At 38.4% G+C, this 22,332-nt stretch overlaps 1 protein-coding gene across 1 annotated transcript in view; it reads left to right on the top strand.

The window, feature by feature from the left end:
* PREP (prolyl endopeptidase) overlaps positions 1-22,332 on the top strand; it is a 96,471-nt gene that overhangs the window by 25,208 nt on the left and 48,931 nt on the right. The window contains exons 7-8 of the mRNA XM_008637920.2: positions 5,901-6,006; positions 21,830-22,021. Coding sequence (XP_008636142.1) covers positions 5,901-6,006; positions 21,830-22,021 — 298 coding nt within the window. The remainder of the gene's footprint in view (positions 1-5,900; positions 6,007-21,829; positions 22,022-22,332) is intronic.

Below are 22,332 nucleotides of genomic sequence, written 5' to 3'. Positions count from 1 at the left end.
GAGTGAGCAGCCTGGAGGGGAAAGGCTGAAAACATTGTCAGTTTGCTCGAGTGAGACACACTGCTGGGTAAAACAGGGTTGTGGGAATTTTTCTAAAGCCTTACACTGTCTTAGTCAAGGCTGAATCTGGAATAGAAGCCTAGTATGAGAATCTTCCTACAGCCCTGGCAGTAGGCCTGGGGAGTTTTGCTATTAAGAAAGAGGCAGGTAATCGTGGCTGCACATGGGACTGTGGTATATGATAATCTCCTACATAGTTAGGTTCCAGATGCTTTGGTGCTTTCATTGCTCAAAAACAAGCTGAAAGCCACAGTAAAAATTGTGTGTGATGTTTGTCACCTCAGAAGGCTACTGATTTTATTCTGTGCTAGGCTTAGGAAAGAGAATGCATGTAAATATGTGTGTACATGGTTGCTGTGTTCCTCTTCTGAACAAGGCTGCCTGGTGTCTTGTTGGAATTGAAATAGTCATAAGCACAATGATCTAGGTTCAAAATCCCAGTTCTCTGGCTTTGGTAGTGCTCCTTTAACCCCAAACTTAGCAGACGCTCAAAAGGATATGTTCAGAATAGAAGTGTTCTTTATACTGGACATCATATCTAAAATCCAAGAATAAAAACCCAGCTGGAATAAGAAATTTGAATTAATGCCCAGAGCAAATTTTCTAACCTGGGGAGTGGGTGGATAGAATACATCAGAATGTTGTTTACATATAACCATGTCCATGTCCTGCATAAAGTGTGTCAGTGCCTCAGAATGTAGGAAGGGGATTCTGTTGGACCTCATCCTGAAATTATGCATTCCTGTGATCACCCATCACTAGGGCTTCTGAAATCTAGTTGATTCTGACCAGTACTCTGCAAACAGAAAACAAAACAAAGCCTTTACAGCCTGAGAGTAGCAGCTTCAGGTGGCTTGGTTTGTGCAGACAGTCCCAAGAGGTTGCTTTGTGAGAGGAAGTTCATGCCCCAATCCTCAACGTCTCAAAAGAGTGCGGAAACATAAAATGTGATAGGAGCTATTTGCAAGCTTCAGTGACTTTCTGGCACCACTGCAAAGATAGTATCAGAACACAGCTTTATGTTCTCTTCATTAAAAAAACAACAAACCAGTACCACACCCCTCAACTCCCATAAAAAAACCCACAAAACCCCACAACCCTTTACAATCATTTAATGAAAACACTGTTTCCTATTCTAGGAAAGAAAATAACTTCGATTTTTCTATTAAAAACTGAGATAATAAAAGTGGAATTTGAAAGGCTGGGAGACTACTGTGGGGGTTCTTTGTCATCATGCAGGCAGATCTTTGTGGCACAGGTGCATGTGCACATCTGTGGTATTAGAACACTTGAGGCTGTTCAGACAGTGTAATTGCTCTTTACTTGCCAAATGTTTACAGTATTTTTTTTTCTCTGTAGAAGCCACGTACTTTTTGGATTTTTGTGCTTAATATTTTCCTTTGTTCATCTGATAGAAAGCTTTAAAATACTCATAAATAAGAAAAGAGGTAATTTCTTCAGCAAGTGAAAAGTTTCTTGCCTGTGAATTATTTTTAGTCGAGTTATATCCAGGGTCAGTGGTGTTATGCAAAATCTTTGTGCAGCATATATCTAAAGTTGAGGAGGTAACTGCTGTCATGAGTGTGTTTTATTGTGGTGACTGGGTGCAGTCCTAAATAAGTATTTTTTAAAAAATCTAGTCTAGTCTAGTTCGCTCTGGGTGGTTTTAAGCTGTTACATCCATAGCATATAGTTGAAAATTGTAGCAGTGTTAAAATGCAGCTTATTGATGCAATGAGTTTTTAGTTCCTAGTTGTTAATGCATTGCATGGCTGCATCTTTATTGCCACACATCTTTCTTTTTCTGGATTATTTGATCTTTCTTGGCTGGATACATGGTGTTCAGTTAGTAATTTGACCTTTTAGCTCTGTTGGAAGGCTTTGATTCTGTCTGTTGATTTTTTGTGAACTTCGATTTTTTTTTTTTTTAACATAATTCATTTGCTGTGCTTCATTGGAAGTGCATTGGATAGCAATGCCAGTGCTGTCTCATATGCAAAGGGCACCAGTGCATGAAGAGCAGTAGTTTGTGAAATAACTGCAGATGCAGATCAGGTTGTAGATTACCACAGTGTTAATGGCTGCAGTTAGGAGGAGGGTTTATCTTTTTCTCAACACGGGCATAGGATCTAATAACTGAATTTTTTTTTGTTTTATTTTTAGTACCTTTTTACACAGAAACAAATTACACAGTTATTAGGTTTTTTCCACCTTGATAATAAAAAAGGGCAAAGGTAGTAAAACTTTTAATTTATTGTCTATAAAGGAATGATTTGTGTATATAGCTGCCTTAATATAATATGATGCACTCTAAGGGCCCCTATTTGTGAACTAAATATAGAGAGCTCTTCCTTATCCTGAGACTGGCAGTGGTGACTGCCCCACGTAGTGTTCACAGAACTTGCATTAATATTCACTGTTGGGATGCACATGACTTGAAAGTAGAGCACTCTAATATTGTTCATATTGACATTTTAGAGTGATACATAGAGTCAGGAAGTCTAAAAACCTGACAGCTTTCTCCTGTTCATTCTTTTGTTGTTTGTTTAATTATGTACGAATTTTTGGTCTGATATGTGCTGCTGCTGTTAGACAAAATATTTAACTTTTCTTTTGCTGTGGATCCTCATAACCCTTTGGGGTTCCTTATATGGCTTGTATAATGACTTAGTTGTATTTTGTAACAAAAGAAAATATTTGAGTGGTTAGAAGATTGTTTTTACTAATTAGTCTTTAATTAATTTTTCTTATTTTGGTGCTCATTGCCATATTGAAGTGACGTGTAAATTACTCTTAATGTTTGGCTAAGCAGTGGTTACTTTTCATCAAAATGGAGAGAACAGGTAACATTGAAACAAAATTACTAGGTAAAAAAATAACCCACAAAAAAAGCCCCTACTATAAACCAAAACTCTTCTATAAAGGAGGATTTAAAGATTTTGATGCTTGAAAGACCAAATAAAATAGTACTTGGGAGTACAGCTAGCTTAGTGATACTGTTGTGTATGTTGGTGTGGTGTAATATGGTCACAACAAATATTTAAGAAATAATAGATCTAACAACTCAAAATTGCCAACTCACTGAATGACAGTTGTAGTGAAACTAAAAGCTACATACCAACATCAGCTCTTGAAATAATCCTTCCTTTACTAGTGCTGAGTTAGGGATTAGTGCTGTGTTATGCCAGTAAAATCATTGTTATGCTGCAGGTTTTTAAAAGCTCCAGTTGAAAGGCTACAGGATTTCTTCTGTCCTGTTTTGACACATACTTAATGTTGTTTTAAGAATTGCAATTGCTTTATAACCTGCTTACCTTTTACCAGTGGGTGTTGTTTGAAATTATAATAATTATTTTAATGAGAGAAATGTGCACTGACTGGCATTCCAGATTTCTCTCTGAAATTCTTGAGCTATGTTTCCTTTTCATCTTAAATGTGGGAAACAGGTCTGACATTGCAGCTGTCTCCCTTATGCTGAACCATGAATGAATTCTGAGATTTGAATGAGGTACTAGTATAAAATTTCAGTTCATAAATTTGTGAGCCAAGAGCAAGGATTGCAGCTCAGCTCATGAAGATGATGTAGCAGTATAAGAACAATCCAAATGATAGTTGGTAAATCCTATTTCCTTTTGCCATCCTGAAACCCAGGCTCTTGTCTGTTTACAGTGTAGGGTCAGTGGCATTTGGGCTGTGATTACACATTCCTCAATGCTGCAATATGAGCTGCCTTTAGCAATCTCTGCCCCCATTATTCATGTTTCCAGCTGTTGGACGCTGTGTGTTAGCTTGGCGATTTGTGCAACTGAACAGTGAACTGATTGAGATACTAATCTGGCAGAGGGGCTTCTTTTAGTCTTCTTTTTTTATTGTGGATTGTTTGGGGGTTTTTCCTTTTTCTTTCTCCTTCCCCTCCTGGATTGTTTGTTTTGTTTGTTTGGGTGTTTTTTTTCCTCTGGACTCTTTTTTCTTTTCTGTTTTTTGGGGGTTTTATAATTTGCTTTAACATCCCATTTTTTCAGTTAGATCAGTTCCCCAAACTGGTTTACTTCACAAATGGTGGATGCTTGTACTGGCACGACATGGGGAATGAACTTGCATGGACACAAGCAACTATAGCAGTAGGAAGAGCTAGAGGTGGAGACTGCATAAGATGATGCTGCTGCCAAGATTGCTCATCAAACTGTAACTTTGCAATGTGGATGTCTAAATCTGCAGTATAATACTGAACATTTTAGCTTGCTGCAGTCAACTGTCTTGTCCTGTTTCTGTCAAATTCCTTTGGGTTGTAGAACTCACTGGTATAAGAATAGCTTTAGTGATAGAGACAGACGTAATTGGTATCCCACCAGCAAGATACTTCGGGAATTCTTACTTCAAATTAAACATAAACTGCTATCAACTCTTAACTAGTCCAGCTGGGAATATGGAAGGAAAAATTAGATGTACTCAGATTTGCTGTCATCAGAGGTTCTGAATTGCCCTTGCAAAAACATCAGAAATTTGCAAATCTCTGTTCTTTCTTGAGTAAAGTTATCAGTCTTCTCTAACTGTTTTACTCACAGAATCAAAGAATAAATTTATGTGGGTTCTGACCATGAGTAAAAGAATTTACTCTTGAGGTTAACTGAAATTTGTACTTTTATATAAAACTTAAAATTAATTTGTATGGTTTTTCCGTTGGTGAGGAAGTGAAGGAAACTTGGTGCTTTCACGAGTACAGACAGATGCTTAAGCAGCATATTGCAGTCATTTTCTTAGTTAAAATTGACACCTGCAATTATTGCTTATCTAAAACCACTGAAGATGCATCTTTCAAGAAAGATCACCCAATCTTGGTTTCCATTTCCAGATATACCTGTTTCAAGGAAGGAGGCAAAATATCTCAATTTTTCAGGCTGCACTGTTAAAGATGTCTTTGCCATTTCATATAATGGGGTGGTTTTTGGCTACAGTAGGAATCTTAGGTGTTCTTTTCTGTTTGTCTTGTGAGCTTTTGACTGTATGGACTTTATTCATGGTATAATTAACTCTTAACAAAATGCCTGTAAAAATACGATTTGGAAACACTCATTTGAGGATTGTTTTTGTTTCAAGGAGTGTGTGATTGTTGGAGTTTTTTTAACTTTCATACACTGAGATTTGTTTCTGTTCTGCTAGGTCCCATTCTTGTGGATCTGTTGAAATAGCAGTATAATTAGAACCTAATTCTTACGAAATTTATTTTGGGTAACTCATTCTACAGATATTTTGCATAACTAGTGTTGCAAATGTAAACTGAAATATATCTAAGAAGTAATTACAGTATATGTGTAAGAATTGTTTTGAAGATGTGTATAGTGCCAAGTGGAAAATTTCCAGAAGCCAGATTCCTATTTTGTGACTGGGGGCTTAAATTTCCATTAGATATGGTCATAACAATGTGGACAGGAAACAGCCTTCTCTATCAGCTCTGTTGATAAAACATCAAGATACAGTAATTTTGGAATATGCTCAAAACAGCTCAGTCAGGAGAGGGAGACTTTAAGTTGATGACTTCTTGTTACTTCCTGCCTTTCCTTGTTGGACTTGCAAAAGCTTTGTCAAGAAATGGGGTATGTTTGCAAAGCCTGAGTAGCAAGAAGGATTAATTGATGACTTTCTGTGCTAGCAGACACAATTTCAGAAATTCTGGGGTGTGTGTACGCATGCATGTGCAAAAGCGAACCAAGAAGCTTCCTCAGATAATTGATAATGTGGTTGTAGGCACTACATTTTTCTGCGTGTGTGAACTCACTTTTTGAAGTCGGTATTTTTTTTAGAGAGTGAATTGTCTTTGATTTTTCTGTAACTTCTTACAGGTGTCAGATGATGGTCGATATGTCTTGCTGTCTATCAGAGAAGGCTGTGATCCAGTGAACAGACTGTGGTACTGTGATCTACAGAAAGAGTCTCAGGGTATATCAGGTATGTGTTGCTTTTTAAGTTTTGCTTCCTTTTAAGACAAAATGAAATTAGAAATACTTTATGTTTGAATGAATATATATATATTTAAATATGTCTATTGCTTAGCTACCTTAATGGAGAAATTAAGGATAAAATAATAATTTATGGATGAAATAAACACTACTATCATTCCATTTTCTGTTATGTATGTATGAGTATGTATGTATGTTATGTATGAGTAGATGAAAAACTCCATTCTTAGTTCTGTAGTTTATTTAAAAGGTCACAAGGAAAAATTGGAATAGTATAAGCAGCCGTACCAGTGTATGTTCTATTTCATTCTACACCAGTAATACTTTTCCATGTTTAAACTTTTTTTCATATTTTAAAAATTTCACATATGTCCCTTCAAGTGCTGATACTTTTTGCAAAAAAATGCTAACTGGCTTATAGATAACATTTCTCTTCTGTGTCTAGTACTAGGAAATACACAAAAGTCCTCCAGGGTTATTTGGTAGCATCACTGTTGTTACAGTGGAAGTGTCAACTTGTATTTCAAATGTGCTTTCATGAAATGCTCCTTCCTTGCCTTCTAGTTGGAGTAGCCTTTGGTTTTGTGTATTGGGCTTTGTAGCCGCAATGGTATGAGCTGAAAGTATGGCACTTTACTCCATATGGCTGTTGTTGAAGGTTGGCATAGTTAGCTGGTTTATTGATTGGTGGTTTTTGTATTTCCAGAGTATTGGATTACTGAAAGGTATTCCTCAGTATGTGTTTTGTATAGAACACAACTTAGCTTTTTTGATTCTTGCAGCTTCTCTCTTCAGAAACTTTGGAAACAGAATAAATACAGCAATAGCTCTTTGTTGAATATTGGATCTGAAGAAACTTGTTCTCTTGTTTGTTGAAAGAATATTTCAGGCTAAAGAGAGTACAATACTACTGACTTGTCTACAACCAAACTTAAGCCAAGGCTGCGAACACGTTCCACATGCACATCCAATTCTTCCTTGTTTGTACATATCAGGTCAGGCAGGGCACCTTTATTTCTTTGGTTTCATGATCACCTTGGGAAGTTATCATCAAGGCACTGTAGAATTCTGGATTGCTTGTGTTGTCCTTCCACACAGAAGACATTACAGTGGCTAGAATTCCCACCATAAGGAGAATGGTCTGTCAACATGAGTCTTCTTCCAGTTGTCTGAAGAAGGCATCATCTGCTTCTTCCTGATTAGGAAGTTTATAGCATATGCTACTGCATACAGTAGACTACTACTACGTGCTGTACAGCATATACCACTACAGTAGTACCCGTGCTGGTCTGCCTTTTAATCTTAACCTATGAGCTATTGACCATCTCCTGAACTGTCCCAAGGCAGAACTCCACAAATTCCAGCTGTTCTTTCACATAAAAGACAACTCACCTCCTTACTTTGCCAACCTGTCCTTACTAAACAACCTTTATCCATCCATTGTAGCATGGCAGTCCTGTGAGCTATCCCACCATGTCTCCATGATCCCAATGAGGTCATGGTCCAGAAACTGCACACAGACTTCTAACTCCTCCTGTTTGTTCTCACGTTGTGTGCATCAGTGTAGAGGCAGTTCAAGCAGGCACCCAGGCATGCTGATTCCTCAGTACAGGCTTGAGAGGCTTCTCCATGAGGCTGTTCTGCAGGCACTTCCTTCTTTACATGCCTATGCTTGGAGAAATTCCACTTCAGCTCTGTTTCGTTGATTGCTGTGTCTCTTTCATTCTTGTCACCCGGGCCCTTGGCTTGCCTACCCCATCCACATCTTCCTTGTTGAGAAATCTCTTTCTCCTGTTTTTGTGGTTTAAAGCTCTGTTTACTGGGTTGTCTAACCTGCAAGGATATTTTTGCCTTGCGTAATCAGGTGAACAACAGTGCAGCAATAGTACAGAATGGGATAACCTAGAATTGCTGCTGAATCATTGGTTTTTCTCTTGGATGTGTATGGATGAATGTCTCCTGTTCCTTAATTGCAGCCTGCTTTCTACAGAAATAAGAGATGCTTAATCCCACATTGCTTTTTGAGGTATTGGCTCCCAAATGCAATCAGTGGTAATGGAATAATGCAGGAGTCCCAGTGGTCCAACTCTCACAAGAGTGTGTGGGAGGTCAGTTGGCCAGCCAGAGGTGAGAACATAAGCTTGTGGCATAAATTTAATCTTGTTATACCCTGAAAATTCACTCAAATGAGCACCCTTATGGATACCTGAGATGTGGAGAAGGCTTCAGAAGAAATTTTTATCATCCTAGACTTAAGCCACTTTCAGTCAAAGTTCTCTCCCCTGTGGATTATCAGAGGTATGAAAGTCAATGAAGATTTGTCTTCCAACTTTGATATTCGTAACATCTCTCTTCTGTGTGAATTCTTGGATGACACTCTGTTTATGTTGAATCACAATATAAATTGAGTTAGAGTGTCAAATGACTTTATACAAAGCCATGCACCACTAGGTTCCACTATTTCCAGAGTTCAGAGACTTACGTCTCTTCATTGCATACAAGACTCTGTTTATGTGTTGTACTCTCTTAAGAAGAGTTTTAAGATTCACCCTTCCTGTGCATCTGTTTACGGTGACCTGAGATGATGAAATTTCAGAACCCACCTGTGGATTAGAAGGAGCAGTTATAAGCACAGTTACATTTCTAGAGAGCTCCTTAAACAACCTCTTTTCTATTCTGATTTTTCCCAGAAGTGACAGCTGTAAGTCATAGATCAATTCATAGTGTGTTAGACAAGTGTGTTCTCAGAGATGAAATAAAGTTTAACAGCTATAACTGGGAAAATGCACTGGATTATCACAGGCAAGTAATACTGGCTGATAGAGAGGTGTATAATTTAAAGGACCTATGGGGTGGACAAATGGGGTAATGCTGTTTGGTTTTAAATTTGTAAACCTGTTTCCTTGAATGGGCTATTAGCTGAGTTGGGTATGTGACAACAAGGCAAAGTTGCTCTAAGCCACATGTTCATCCAACAGCTGTTACATCATTGACTGCTTTGAGACCCAAAGTGGATGAGATGATTAATGAATTTTCTTACCTTCTGCTCTAATGAAGGACTTTGGTCACTGCCAAATTCTGTGTTGGAGATAAAGAGAGAATCACCTCTGGACTGTAGATGGGATAAGATGATGGACTGAATGTACCTGTTTAGACCATTAGCTGAGGCTTCTGCTCTCCTGTGCTCCTTCAGGATGATTCAGTCCATGTGAAATACAAGTATTTCTCTGGACAGATTTGGACCCCTGTGCTGATTGCAAAAGGTGCCCATGGCTTGTAGTTCACATGCTTCTAACATTAAAGGGAGAAAAAGGAAAAGGGAAATACCACGGAACTGAAAGAAACTTGAAAAAATTAAAGCGGCAACATTTCTCCTGTGGCATCTGAAAAAAAGTACAAAGTTGAAGGGAGAGAGAAAATGATCTGATTAAGACACAGATGTTTGTGAAGATGTCAGAAAAAAAAGAGATCTAGTTGCAGGACTATTTGAGTGAATATTAGTTATTTCAGAAATTGTACTGACTGGCAAAAAGGGAATGAGGGAAATTGAAAAATGAAAGAAAATGGATGATATTATAGGTAGCCTGGGATCTAGCAGGTAACTTATCTGATAGAGATGCTGTTTTAAGGACAGTGATGTGACAGTGAAACTCCAACTTAGTGACCATAAAGAGGTGAAATAACATTGGAGAGGCTCTGATTATTTCAGTCAAAATGCTTTTATATCTGAGAGGCGCTTGCTGAAGACAGAGGTGCAAGTAAGTCTGAATTTGCAACTGAAAGCTGAAAATGACCATTGAATTCTTAGTTACTTACATTTTTAACACCTTATTAAGGTGATATTGACTAAACTGTTACCTAGATTGTTGAAACTGATTGACCAAGGAAAGCTTCTGTCAAGAGACAGGACTATGGTTTTGTAATGAAGAGAAAAAAAGTAAGAGCTAGTAATCAAGGCAAAAGGACCTAATATATGGAATGTACCTCAGAACTGAAGGGACACAACTGGTATTACAATCTTGTAGTAATTTTGTACTTAGGTTGTTCTGTTCCCTTCTTACTGTTTTTTTTTCCTCCTTCTGTAATAGACCTCTTACATCTATGTTCCTTATATCACTTCCAGTGTTTGGACCTGTCCTTTAAAATCCCACAGAGGCTGGTTATAGAAGTGTCCTTTACACTGTTTAACTTTGAGATACTTCAGATTTTAAGTCCTGTTTGAGCAGCAGGTCAAGATAAATGCACATGTGTGTATTTATGGACTAAAGCCACACTATGGTTGTAGAGGCTCTGGTGCTCAATGTACTGACTGTCATTCTGCAGCAGCATCCTGGCTGTAGCAGCAAAGATGAATAGGCAGACCTGACTTCTCTTGTCTGGATGGAGCAAAACAAAGGTTAGCACTTCCCTCAACTATGAAGGGATCACAATAATAAACTATTCCTGTCATAGACATTTCATAGGCTAGTTACCTGTTACTAACTCTTCTTGTACTGAATAGCAATATTGTGGTTTCTAGGTTGAGGCCCTTGCATTCAGTGAAAGCCATTTGTGTTTCCATGAAATGATTCATAGTTTAGATCCCTTTGATGGTATGTTGTACAGGTTATTTAGAAGAAGTGATTGTTTTTATAATTTTTCTCATTTCACTGAGGACTTAAAAATTTGGAAAACTGGCAATCTGGCAATATTGCACTGGATATGGAGAGGTTGGGAGGTGGCAGATTTCATATGATTAAATAAAAGTTTAAGCCGTCTCTTTCATGTATAGACTTTATTGATGTAGTTTTTCATTATTGTTTTAATTTTGGGGGACTTGTTTGATTTACCTGAACTAGTCTACTTTAGCACACAGCTGAACATATGGGAAATTAAATACTCATTAAACATTTCAAGTCTGGTGTCAACAAATTTCTCATAGTTCTGAAATTATTTGTATTGTAAAGTCATCATTTAGAAAGAGTAAATGTGCTGTACTTAAGGGTTGTTAGAATTAAGGCTGGGTAGCTCATTTGTGGGCTTTGTTTCTAACTTCCTGTAGATTAGAAACATGGCACAATTTTTAAAAAATATTTTTACCTATATGTTAAGAGACCTACTTGCTCAGAATAAAGTTTTATTTTGTCTGTCTGAGAGACAAAAAAAGTCCTTTTCCCTCAAAGAGCACAGTAGCTGGTTGAATTATTTTACTTAAATTTGCAGGGTAGAGTGGAGAAGCAGGGTGATAAAGGGGGGATCTGTCTTGGGAAAAGAGAGGAGAAACAGGAGTGCAGAATTAAACAGTATGTTTCATGTGTGGAAATAGAAAATGCTTAATAAATATCTGCCTGATAGAACTTGGAAGATGGCAGCGAATTCAGGGATGAGTCAGCTACTGTGGGAATCATCAAGGAACACAATATAGCCCATAACAAGCTTACAGGAGCTCAAATATTTCGTGCCCTAGTAGGTGAAAGGAATGTTTAGTCTTCCGTTTTTGCTCTTATTGATATACGGCATGTTTTTATTGCAAGAAAATATTTTCTTTTTAAATGTCAAATAAATTGAACAGTTTGTGGCTGTTTTGAATAGATTCATCTAAGCAGATAAGCACATTCAATCAAAAAAACAAAACTGTAAAACCCTCTTTTGCCTTCTTAAATTGTGAAATTCTTCCATATTTATGCTCAATTACATGCCTATCCCATTTTTGCTGTCTGTCTAGACAATACAAATAAAAAAGTAAATTTGCACCTTTTCAATCAGACGCTGAAAGGGAAGACTCGGATTGTTCCACAAGAATCACGAAGAAACGGAACAGAATGGTTCTGCTAACAATCCAAAGTAAATTGCTTTGATGAATTGGAAACCTCTGGTTTAACTTTCTCACAAGTTAACTTTTTATGAAACGTGGTTTGTCCAATATTTGCCACTTAATTATTGCTTTAGTAATCTTGAGTTAATGCATTTCATTCCTGCACAGCATGAGTTGTTGCTTCTTTTTGCATATACTCCCTTTAAATAATAAGTGAGGTGATAATGATGTCATCAAAGACCCTCTGGAAGCATGACACTTTATTAGTTCTGTTGTACTGAAGAAAGTTGTGTCCTGTGCATTCATTGATTCTTCATGTATTTCTCAGGCTGTGGCTCAGTGGAAGTTAATTTGCCCTGCGTTGAGTGGGAAATCATCTTGTCTCTGAATGGAGATCACATCTAATAAATGAGAGAAGTGTATTTCTAAATATTTAGGAAACTTAAAAGGATTTAACTTGTCTGTTTCTACATCTAAAAATTTAGGTGTGTCAATAGGTCTTCCCCCTTTACTGTATGTCATATTTTTGTCAACAGCTGTAGATTAATCAAATTTGCAGTGCAGTCTCCTGTGATAATCCTTGTCAGATTGTTTTCCCCAGAAGATAATCTACACTGCAGTGTTTCTGTTTCTTTCCATGAACTGTACAGGGAGCATCTGAGCATCTTTTCTGCCTCCCAGATTAGCTAAAATGTTCTTCATGCTTCCCTTCCCCTCTTCACAGGGTTTCTACTGTATACAGACTGAGTCATTTTCCTCTTCAAATGTTCAGGTTGTTTGCTGGGTTTTTAAGTGGGCCATTGTGAGCTACTTGTGCCAAGAATGCTCCTTTTTAGAATAGAAAATCACTGTGGTAAGTAACCTGTGACAAGTACATAATAGCTTCATTTTAATGGGGATTTTAAATTAGTCTGAAAAGATAAGAGATTTGGGGAGGTATTGTTTTCCCTCCTCCCCTACTATCACAGGCCTCTTGTGAATTCCACCAGGTTAACCCAGTTTGTGGCACAGTTTTTGTGACAAAACTCTTTGTTAGAAATGGCCAGGTTTACTGATGGGAATTTTATGTTTACAACTAACTAACCAAACACACTTTCTAAAAAAGTTTTTATTAGCTCATATCAGTGTTTTACAAGTACTGCTTTTCTCAAGACCTGTCATAATTCACAGTATTGTGGCAAGACAATGCTGGGAGAAGACCCCACTGGGAGAAGACAGCTGGTTGCTCTTTAAGCTTTTGGGGTAATTCCCTTGCTGTACTCTGTTTCAAGTAACTGTGGATATGGGAGCTCTTCCCTTTGTGCTTGCCTCTTTACTTCCTTATGGGGTGAGGATTTGAAAGATCAGGGACAAAATAATGGGATTCTTGTCTGGATTTGACCACTCTGTCAGCCAACTGATATGGTACTGACCATAGCCAGCTGGTATGGTATAATTTTGCTTTATGAATCAGTAGCAGGAGTGCAGTGCCTGTTGGGTCAGGAAGAACAGCACTGTGGGTTCATGTCCAGGTTATCCCTCATTCAAGACTCCAGATTTCCCTACTTATCTTGCTAAGCTGCTAGTAGGCTTTTCAACTCTTGACTCCTGTTACAAACATTTAAAAGTGATCTAATGCTAAGTATTTCTTAAAAAACACATGTATTTACCCAGCAGCTGAGCACTGTAAGGCACAATTTTTAGTAGCTATTTTATCACACTTGTCTTCCATAGTACATACAGCACTCAGGTTTGCTTGTTTGTTGAACCAGTCAAACAAGAAAACTCTCATTAATCACCTTGCTTAACTGTTCTTAGTATACTGAAAATGCCTCATAGTAGCCAAACAGCTGGATACACAGTAATCAAGCTATTATATATTAGCAAACCTTTTTGTACACCTTACCAAAAAAAACCCCAAAACAAAACAAAAAAAAAAGCCAACCAACCAAAAAAAACCAAACACCAAACCAAAAAAAACCCCAACCAAACTGCAAAAACAGTGGGGTTTTTTTTGTAGCATGTCTCTTCATGCTTCTGTGCCTGGTAGTAATTTTGTTTTTTCCTTTTTCTTGAGAAATGAGATTGTCTCTTTTTGATTAGATTGTCAGCCTTGACTGTTTACTCTTTTGAATATGTGATTTGGTGCAGTGGAAAAGGAATTTAGCACCAGTCTGTTGGGTGTGCAAGAAGAAATAAATGAAAGCTATTTAATCACCCTTGGCTATGAACTTAAACCAGCATGACATTGCCTATTGGTCTTGTTGAAGTTGTCCTTAATATTGACCTTTTTCTTTATTTTGTATTGTGGTAGCAGCTAGGAAATAAAAAAATCAGGATCCTCTTGTGAGTGCTGTAGCACTGTTTTGTGAGTTACTGACTCAGAGTTCTGGGCAGAGCCCCACTTTGCTTTTCCTGGGGGGACCTGAAGCATGAGAACAGAGGGAAAAAAGAAAGGATATAAACCAGCATGGGGAGCAGAAGAGGTGGCTCTTCTTATAACCTCTGGGCACATAGAAGCATAGCCTTAATGAAAGGCTGCAGTGATTTCTGGAATGCAAAAAGCTGACCGAGTTGGCTAATGGGAAAGCACACCTGAATTATTGGATTGGAAAGGGAAGCTAGAGACAGGTTTGTTTAAAGTAGGAGGTACAAGGCTTTCCAGAGAGAGAACACTGGTAGGGGCTCTTATGCTTGGGTACTGGGCTGCTTGGAGGTTGGTAGTTTGTGTCTGGTGGGAACAGTGTGAGGTGGTGGGAGGACATATGTAGGGGAATAGGAGCTAGTGAAAAATACTTGAGAACCACTGGCTTGAAAAGTTGTGATAAAAATTGAGCAAACACAGAAGTTCACAGCTTGCTGGTTGCTTAGTCATTGTCAGCTGGAACTGCTTTGTACCAGACTGGCAGAGAAAGATTGCAAGAAAGAATGTAAGAGCAAGGCTATCTGTCAGAAGGTTTTTGGTTTTTTGTTTAGAAGGTTGTTCTTTTTTTCCCCACACTGAGGAAAGCATGTATGTGGCTTGAGGGCAGGTGGAAAAAGGTAATGTTTGTCCACTTCAGTGTTGAAAATAGGATTGTTTGACCTTTTGTGTTTTAGTTTAGTCTTGCAATTTATCAGGCTCTCTAAATAAATAAATAAGCTATGACCAGTGCTATATACAGTCACATCAAAGGGATGAGTCAGTATGTGCTGTGTAGCCTGAAAAAGTGGATCAAAACCTTTGTAATGAAAATGAACAAGAGATGGTGAGGCAACAGCAGACATCAGCTATAAAGTGGAATGTGGTGGGAGGGAGAATACTCTTCCATCTTCTGAAAAACTTTTCTGTGATAGAAGTAACTTTAAAAAAAAGTTTCAGAAATGAATATCAAAACAAGCCTATTGTATCCTAACAAATGGGGAGAAAAAAAATTAGTTGTCTTGAAAAATATGTGGAAGGATCAACAATAGAGTGTTTAATAAAAATGTTTCATATCCCTTAAATGTCAGTTTCAGAGTTTTGTCACTGTATTTTTTAATTGTATGTATACATAAATATAAGTAAAAATACATATTTTATATGGGTTTTTTTTGAGGCAAATTATTAGCAATAAAAACAAATAAAATTAGCAACAATAAAAGCACTACAGAGTGTCATCTGTTTGGATTTCTGTAAGGCGTTTGTGATCCCCTACAATTTCCTTCTCTCTAAATTGGAGAGATACGAATTTGGTGGGTGGACTTGTTGGGTGGATAAGGAATTGGATGGGTGATCGCATCCAGAGGGTAGTGGTCAACAGCCCAGTGTCCCAATGGACACTGGTGACAAGTGTCTATGGTCTGATGGGGCCATATGAACTTGGGGGTCCCGTACTGGAAGAGATGCTATATAGACAGTGGGATTGACTGCACCTTCAGCAAGTCTGCAGACATCATCAAGCCAAGTGATGCTTCCCACCTGAAGGATGGGATACCATATAGATGGACCTGGAGAAGCTGAAGGAATGGACCCTTGGGAACCTCATGAAGTTCCTTAGGGTCAAGTGCAAGGTGCTGCACCTGTGTTGGAGTAACCCCCTTTATCAATGCAAGCTGCAGGATGAAGGGATTGAGAGCAGCCCTGCTGGGGCTGAGAAGGACTTGGTGCTGGTGGATGACAAGCTGGACAGGACCCGACAATGTGTACTCACAGCCCAGATAGCCAATTGTAGGCTGCATCCAAAGCAGCATGGCTAGCAGGGTGCAGGAGGGGATTCTGTGCCTCTGCCATGCTCTCATGAGACCCCACCTGAAACACTGCATCCAGCTCTGGGATCCTCAGCACAGTGAGGACATTGACCTGGTGGAGTGGGTCCAGAGGAGGGCCATGATGAAGATCAGAAGCCTGGAGCACCTCTCCTATGAGGAAAGGCTGAAAGAGCTGTGGTTGTTCAGCGTGGAGAAGAGAAGGCTTTAGGGAGACCTTGCTGCTGCCTCTCAACTTTAAGGGAGTCTGTAAGAAAGATGGGGACAAACTTTTTAGCAGGGCCTGTTGCCATACAAAAAGTGGTAGTGGTTTTAAACCAAGAAAAGGGTAGCTTTAGATTAGATATAAGGAAGAAGATTTTTACAATGAGTGTGTTAAAACGTTTGAACAGGTTCCCCAGAGAGGTGATGGATGCCCCATTCCTGAAAACGTTTAAATTCAGGTGGGATGGCGCTTTGAGCAACTGGATCTAGTTGAAGATGTCGCTGCTCATTGCAAGGGGGTTGGCATAGGCCTTTAAAGATCCTTTCAAACACAAACTATTCTATGAAATTAAATAGCTTGCTGTTAATTTGAGCAAGGACATCTTCATGCTGTTACTGTTTGACTGGACATTACATATATAAATCACAAAATCATAGACTGTTGAGGGGTTGGAATGGACCTTAAAGATCATCCAGTCCCAACCCTACCTGCCATGGGCAGGGGCACCTCCCATTAGACCAGGTTATACTCAAGGCCTTATTCAACTTGGCTTTGAACACCCCCAGGGTAAATAATATTCATAATGAAGTTATTTTTTAGATGAGGTATTCGTGCTTTTATTCGTTTATTTTAGAGAAAGTGTAGTGTGGGGGAGAGAGATTACCTTTGATGCCTGCTTTTCTGTTGCTATGTTCTGCTGTCTGAGGGCATAACTCCTTCAAAATTAATCATATTTATTCTCTTCTTCTGCCTTTTGAGTGATTATCCCAGTGGAAGTAAAACTGGAGCCTTGAAACTGATTGAGAAATGTCTGCTCATAAAAGTGCTTGATTTCTTTCTTCTGAATTAATCTTTGATTATATCTTGACATGTCTGAACTTTTTAACTCAAAGGAATGAATATTGCTTCCTTCCATTTATTTATATTTTAGATGGCAAATACATTAACTTTCCATGATCATTGAGTAGCTGTCATCCATCATCTGCAAAATGAGTGGTACCCTCTCAATACAAACACAAAAGTTTCATTCCTTTCAGGAACATCCTAATATCACCTTTCCAGTATTCCCTCTCTCAGATGTTTATAAGTGAAGTCAGGTCCCAAGACATAGAGAGATCTTGCTTTTAAAGAGAGTCCAAATTGTTTGGAAATCTCTCTTGCCTTTGGAGACCGGAGTGAGACAATTAAATATTTGTGGCTTTAAAGAAAAAAGAGGAAAAAAGCCCTGAGTTCTTTTCACTAGCTGCCTGGCTCAGAACAAGAGCTTGAGAGCAAGCTGAGTATTGCATGATTCAAAAAGAAATTAGATTCTGATGTGGAAGTAGATGTCTGAGTGAAGGACTCTGCTGTTCAGTTCCCAGAATATGTTATGAATGTGTCACACGGGCCCTGAAGCAGTCTGTTCCAATCTGATCTATGCTGTGTACCATGAGATTATCTGTCTTCTACTGAACATTAAACCTAGTGTGGATTAGTACTGTGAAACAACAGTTGTCAGAGAGTTTGTGGCTGCCCCATCCCTGGAGGTGTTCAAATCCAGGTTGGACAGGGCTTTGAGCACCTGGTCTAGTGGAAGGTGACCCTATCCATGGCAAAGTAGTTGGAACTAAATGGCTTTTAAGATCCTTTCCAACCCAAATATTCTGTAATTCTATGAAAATCGAGGAGTTAAAAAATCATGATCTTTCCTTGAGTAGAAGTTTATTTACTTAATGTGTGTACCACAGTAAAATGTGGCATCATTCTTTGGGTTAGAAAACCTGTCCTATTGTTATGAGCCAAAGTTCCTGGTTCATTTCCTGAGCTTTCTCAGCACTGTCCCATTTCTAGAAAAACTGTCTAGAAAAAATGTCAAGACACAATGGAATTTATGGAGATGAACATTTACATCTTCATCTGATAATTTTGATTGCTAGAGCACATGAAAAAAGCCAAATGCAAGTGTTTGCCTTTTGAAAACTTTTTTTGACAGCGTCAGATAACCCTACCATTAAACCCTGTCGCTCCAGCAGGCACAGACAAGAGGTTATTTGCCATGAATTGATTGTTTGGCCTTTCCATGAAACATGAAATATGGAAGTATTGAGAACATTTTGTGAAGTGATTAACAGTGACTGTCAGCAACTCTGTCTTTTCTGTCTAAGGGCGTTGGTAACAAGACCTTGTGGTAATTTATGCTGTTATCAATTTGTTCAGATTAGCTTTTCCTTCTCCTGTAGTTGTCATCATTCAGTTACAGACCTGCTTCATCAAACAGAGCTCTCAGCAGACCAAGGAATGTTTTACTATGTTCAGAGGCCAGTACATGATTTAGGGCTTATTCTGTCATGCTTACTGATACAATTTCTCTTTTGATCTTCTATGGGTCCAAAAACTTTGTTTAAAAATTCTGTCTGTACACTGAATGTTGTTTTGTCCTTTGCAGAAGCCTAGCTCTGTAGGATTGTGATTTTCTGTTGTGTGGCATGGCTTTACTGTCCACTGAATTCTACCTGCAGTTCCTATTGTAATACAGTTATGTGATGATGAATAACTGACTGGTACAAAGGATATAGGCAAAACCATCTGTATCTTTTCAGCAATGTATTTTAATAGGAGGACTGGCAGGGGAGAGGATTAGGGTATAGCAGCAGTATACAGGAAACTGTCATGCTTTTCCTATATGTAATAAATCTGTCTCATTGTATGCTTATGTGGATTAAACTGAAGTCTTCAGTGGTACAGGTGTTAAGAGTAGCCTTAGACTATACAAATGCCACTTCTCAGTGACTCTCCTCAAAGACATGTTCTCAGAGGGCTGCTGGTGAAACCTGTGTCTTATCAAGATCCAGTTCTTCAACTCCTCCCTCTCCTCCTGTCTTTTTGTGAAGAATGGACTGAATGTCCATGCTTCACCTTGTTTTTCAAGTACTTTTTGAAGTCATAACTTACAGACTTACTGTTCTTTTTGTTACTGAGAAGCAAGGCCAGAGTGCTTGACAGGGGGGCAGTGCCATGCTAGTGAGCTCTGTGGGCCTGTTCCTTCCTTGTGTTGCCACTGGCATGACCTGGGGAGAAATGGTGTCTGTCCCCATCACTTTTCAGCCATATTACTGCCCAGTGAACTTCCTGTGTTTGTCACCAGGTTGTTTTTCCTAGCCCAAAGGAGAAACCTAAGCAGGAGGATCTGAGGCAATGCTAGAACATCCTTTCGGTCACAGCCACAACTAGGTCACCTGCAACCAGCCATAAAGAAGCATCCTCTTATGTCTGATATCTGTGTCATGGCAAAGGGTTTCCTCCTCTCCCTGGAGAAACTACAGCACATACCCTGTGCAGTAATAATGTGTCTGGTGTAAGGGCTGCTTGTAGTTGCCTCGTTACCGCCTCTGATCCTGGATTAGATGTTGGCGTATTTAACCACTTCAGTGAGACAGTGGTTTAGAAGTATTTCATCTGCAGTATTTGTCTTCTAAGGACTACATAAAAGCCACTTTAGTAAGATGGATGCTCTTGTTTTTGTATACTAACAAGTAAGTGTACCCCTGTAGAACATCAACCTTCTCACTTTTTTACTAGCTGTTCATTTGGGAGTGGATGAACGAGTTGCAAGGAAGCGATACAAATCCCTAATGTCACATTATTGTCCTTTTTCTTCATGGAATCCAAGTTCTGTTGCACTCATGGAGACTACAACTATTGTGCACATTTGCCATTAAAAAAGTGGGGTTTTCAACAGTCTGGCAATTTCTTTTTATGAAATCTTGCTCTTCAGTTTAATGGTTTCATTCTGTCAGATACCAGTATTGTTATGGTGTTACTCTGCAGTTAAAGTTTTTATTTACTGAAATGCCTGTGCATGTGACTTGGGATCTTGAAATGGTTTCACTGGTGTTTATCAGGGTTCACTGTAGGCTGGATTTGCTTTTACTGGGCATCAAAGCAGGTTTTCTTTGTAGAACTCACAGCAGCTGAAATGACTTAGCAGGATTTTTCTTCACCATGAAATCTCTTGAGAAGAGCAAAACTTTGGATCTCAGCAAAAATCAAAATTTGGGCAATGTATTCACTCAGGATACTAAGTTGACTGGATTATCTGGAAAGTTTGTATTACAACAGTATGCAAAGTAGAATTTTTGGCTTATCTATCACTTTGCATAAAGAGACAGGGAAGTTTTCCTTAAACCAAAATGGCAATTAAGAAATACAAACTTTATGAATGTATCAGGCTGAACTATACTCTGTTATTACATCTAATGGGTTTTAAATGACCTTAGTCATCTTATTGCTTCCTCAATTATTCTTTTCTTTTTTTTAATTTACAGTAATTACAGCTCAGCTATGATCTACTTGCATTATTCTGCTCAGCTTTTAATACTATAAAATAAGCTGAAATGCTTTTATATTGATGCAAACATTGCATTATAGAGTTTCACAAACAGATTTATGAACAGATTATTTCTTTATACTTAAAAGCAAAGACCCAACCTGTAGCTTTAGGAAAAGGGCAGACAGTACACTAAATGTTATTTTAAGATACAAGAGCTTTAGTTTCACATATCAATATGGATTCTGGTTTTTCAGCACAGCTAAAGTATGATACTTAAAATAGTAAGTTTGGATGATGGGTTGGGTTGTAGATATAACAAGTATATTGCATACCTTATCTAGCCTTGATGCTTTTTCTTTCTACTAACCTCTCAACCTATTGAAAAACAGGAAAATGTGAATAAAAAGCAGTGGAGTCTTAAAATCCCATTTCCAGGTTGAGTCAGTACTACCCACTCTGTACCACCGTCTGAAACTGAGGTAATTCATGTTTGAGAAAAGTCCTCTTCTTTTACTGTGATACTCTAGGAGTTTGATAGGGAAAAAGCAATTTCATTCTTCTCAAACACAGATGTTTTAGCTAACTGTAGTAGTCCTTTGGTGGTGACAAGCTTCTGCAGAACAGCATTTCAGGAATGTTGTTTCTGAGTTGAAAGGGAAATTCCTTATGTTGAAGTTTATTGTACTCATTCCAATAGCATCATTTCTCTTCTGGAGAAGTTCTGGGCTTTTAAGAAGAATGGAAAACTTTCCATTCAAAGTAAAATTTTTTGCAGGAACTAAAATCCCCAAACATTTCTTTATAATTAAATAATAATTTCAGAAAAGCTGTTAAAAATAAAATTGAGCTTGAAAGCTTAGTGCAGTCTTTCAACTCAGCTGCAGCCCTTCATTCAAAGTCTGTAGGAGGGGGCACTTGTGAACTCCCTTGATGAGAACCTGATGTGCTCGATGGCATTGGCTTCTCAGCAGCCACTGTGGAAGAAGCATTTCTGTAGCAAACATTTGAGCTCTCCAGCAGCTCCTTAGGAAAGCTGGTGAAATACTAGCCAGAATTCTGAAAGTATTGTTGCGTGTATTTTGCTAAAAATTCCTCAAAACCAGTCATGTTAACATGTCTGTGAACTGGCATTTTTCCACTTGGTATGCATTTTGGCTTTTCCATAGCTGTACTACTTCTGGTCACCGCCATTGTTTGAGAAAGCGCCTACAGCAATTGTCAGGAAGGCCTTGCCCTCAGGTGTTGAAAGGTTTTGTTTGAGGAGAGGAAGACTTGACATTCTATGTCTGATCTTGCAGGAATTCTTCAATGGGTGAAGCTGATAGATAACTTTGAGGCCGAGTATGAGTATGTCACCAATGAAGGAACAGTGTTCACTTTCAAGACAAACCGCCATTCTCCAAATTATCGGTTAATCAACATTGACTTCAGTGATCCAGAGGAATCCAAATGGAAAGTTCTCGTCCCTGAACATGAAAAAGATGTTCTAGGTAAGAATTCATGTCAAGTTAAAGACCTTCTGTTCTGCTTTTTCCAAATTAATTCAGTAATTAGTCTGTTGAATGATCTTTTACAGACCTCCTTGCTTTTTTCCTGTGTTTAAACTTTGTTTAGGATTTGCAATTAAAAGACTTGCTGAGATCCAAATGATTCAGAATATCTCTTTCTCTCTCTCTCCAACATCCTGTGTGGCCCTACTGAAGTTGCTTCATCTGTCCTTGTTTTAATTCTGTGTTTGTAGGAAATGAGGGAAAGTATTTTCCTGCTTCATGTCAGTGTAATAAATATTTACTAGACAGCC

Source organism: Corvus brachyrhynchos, unplaced genomic scaffold, assembly GCF_000691975.1.
Source record: "Corvus brachyrhynchos isolate BGI_N302 unplaced genomic scaffold, ASM69197v1 scaffold14, whole genome shotgun sequence".
Taxonomy (NCBI): Eukaryota; Metazoa; Chordata; class Aves; order Passeriformes; family Corvidae; genus Corvus; species Corvus brachyrhynchos.
This window is presented reverse-complemented; position numbering and strand designations above follow the sequence as displayed.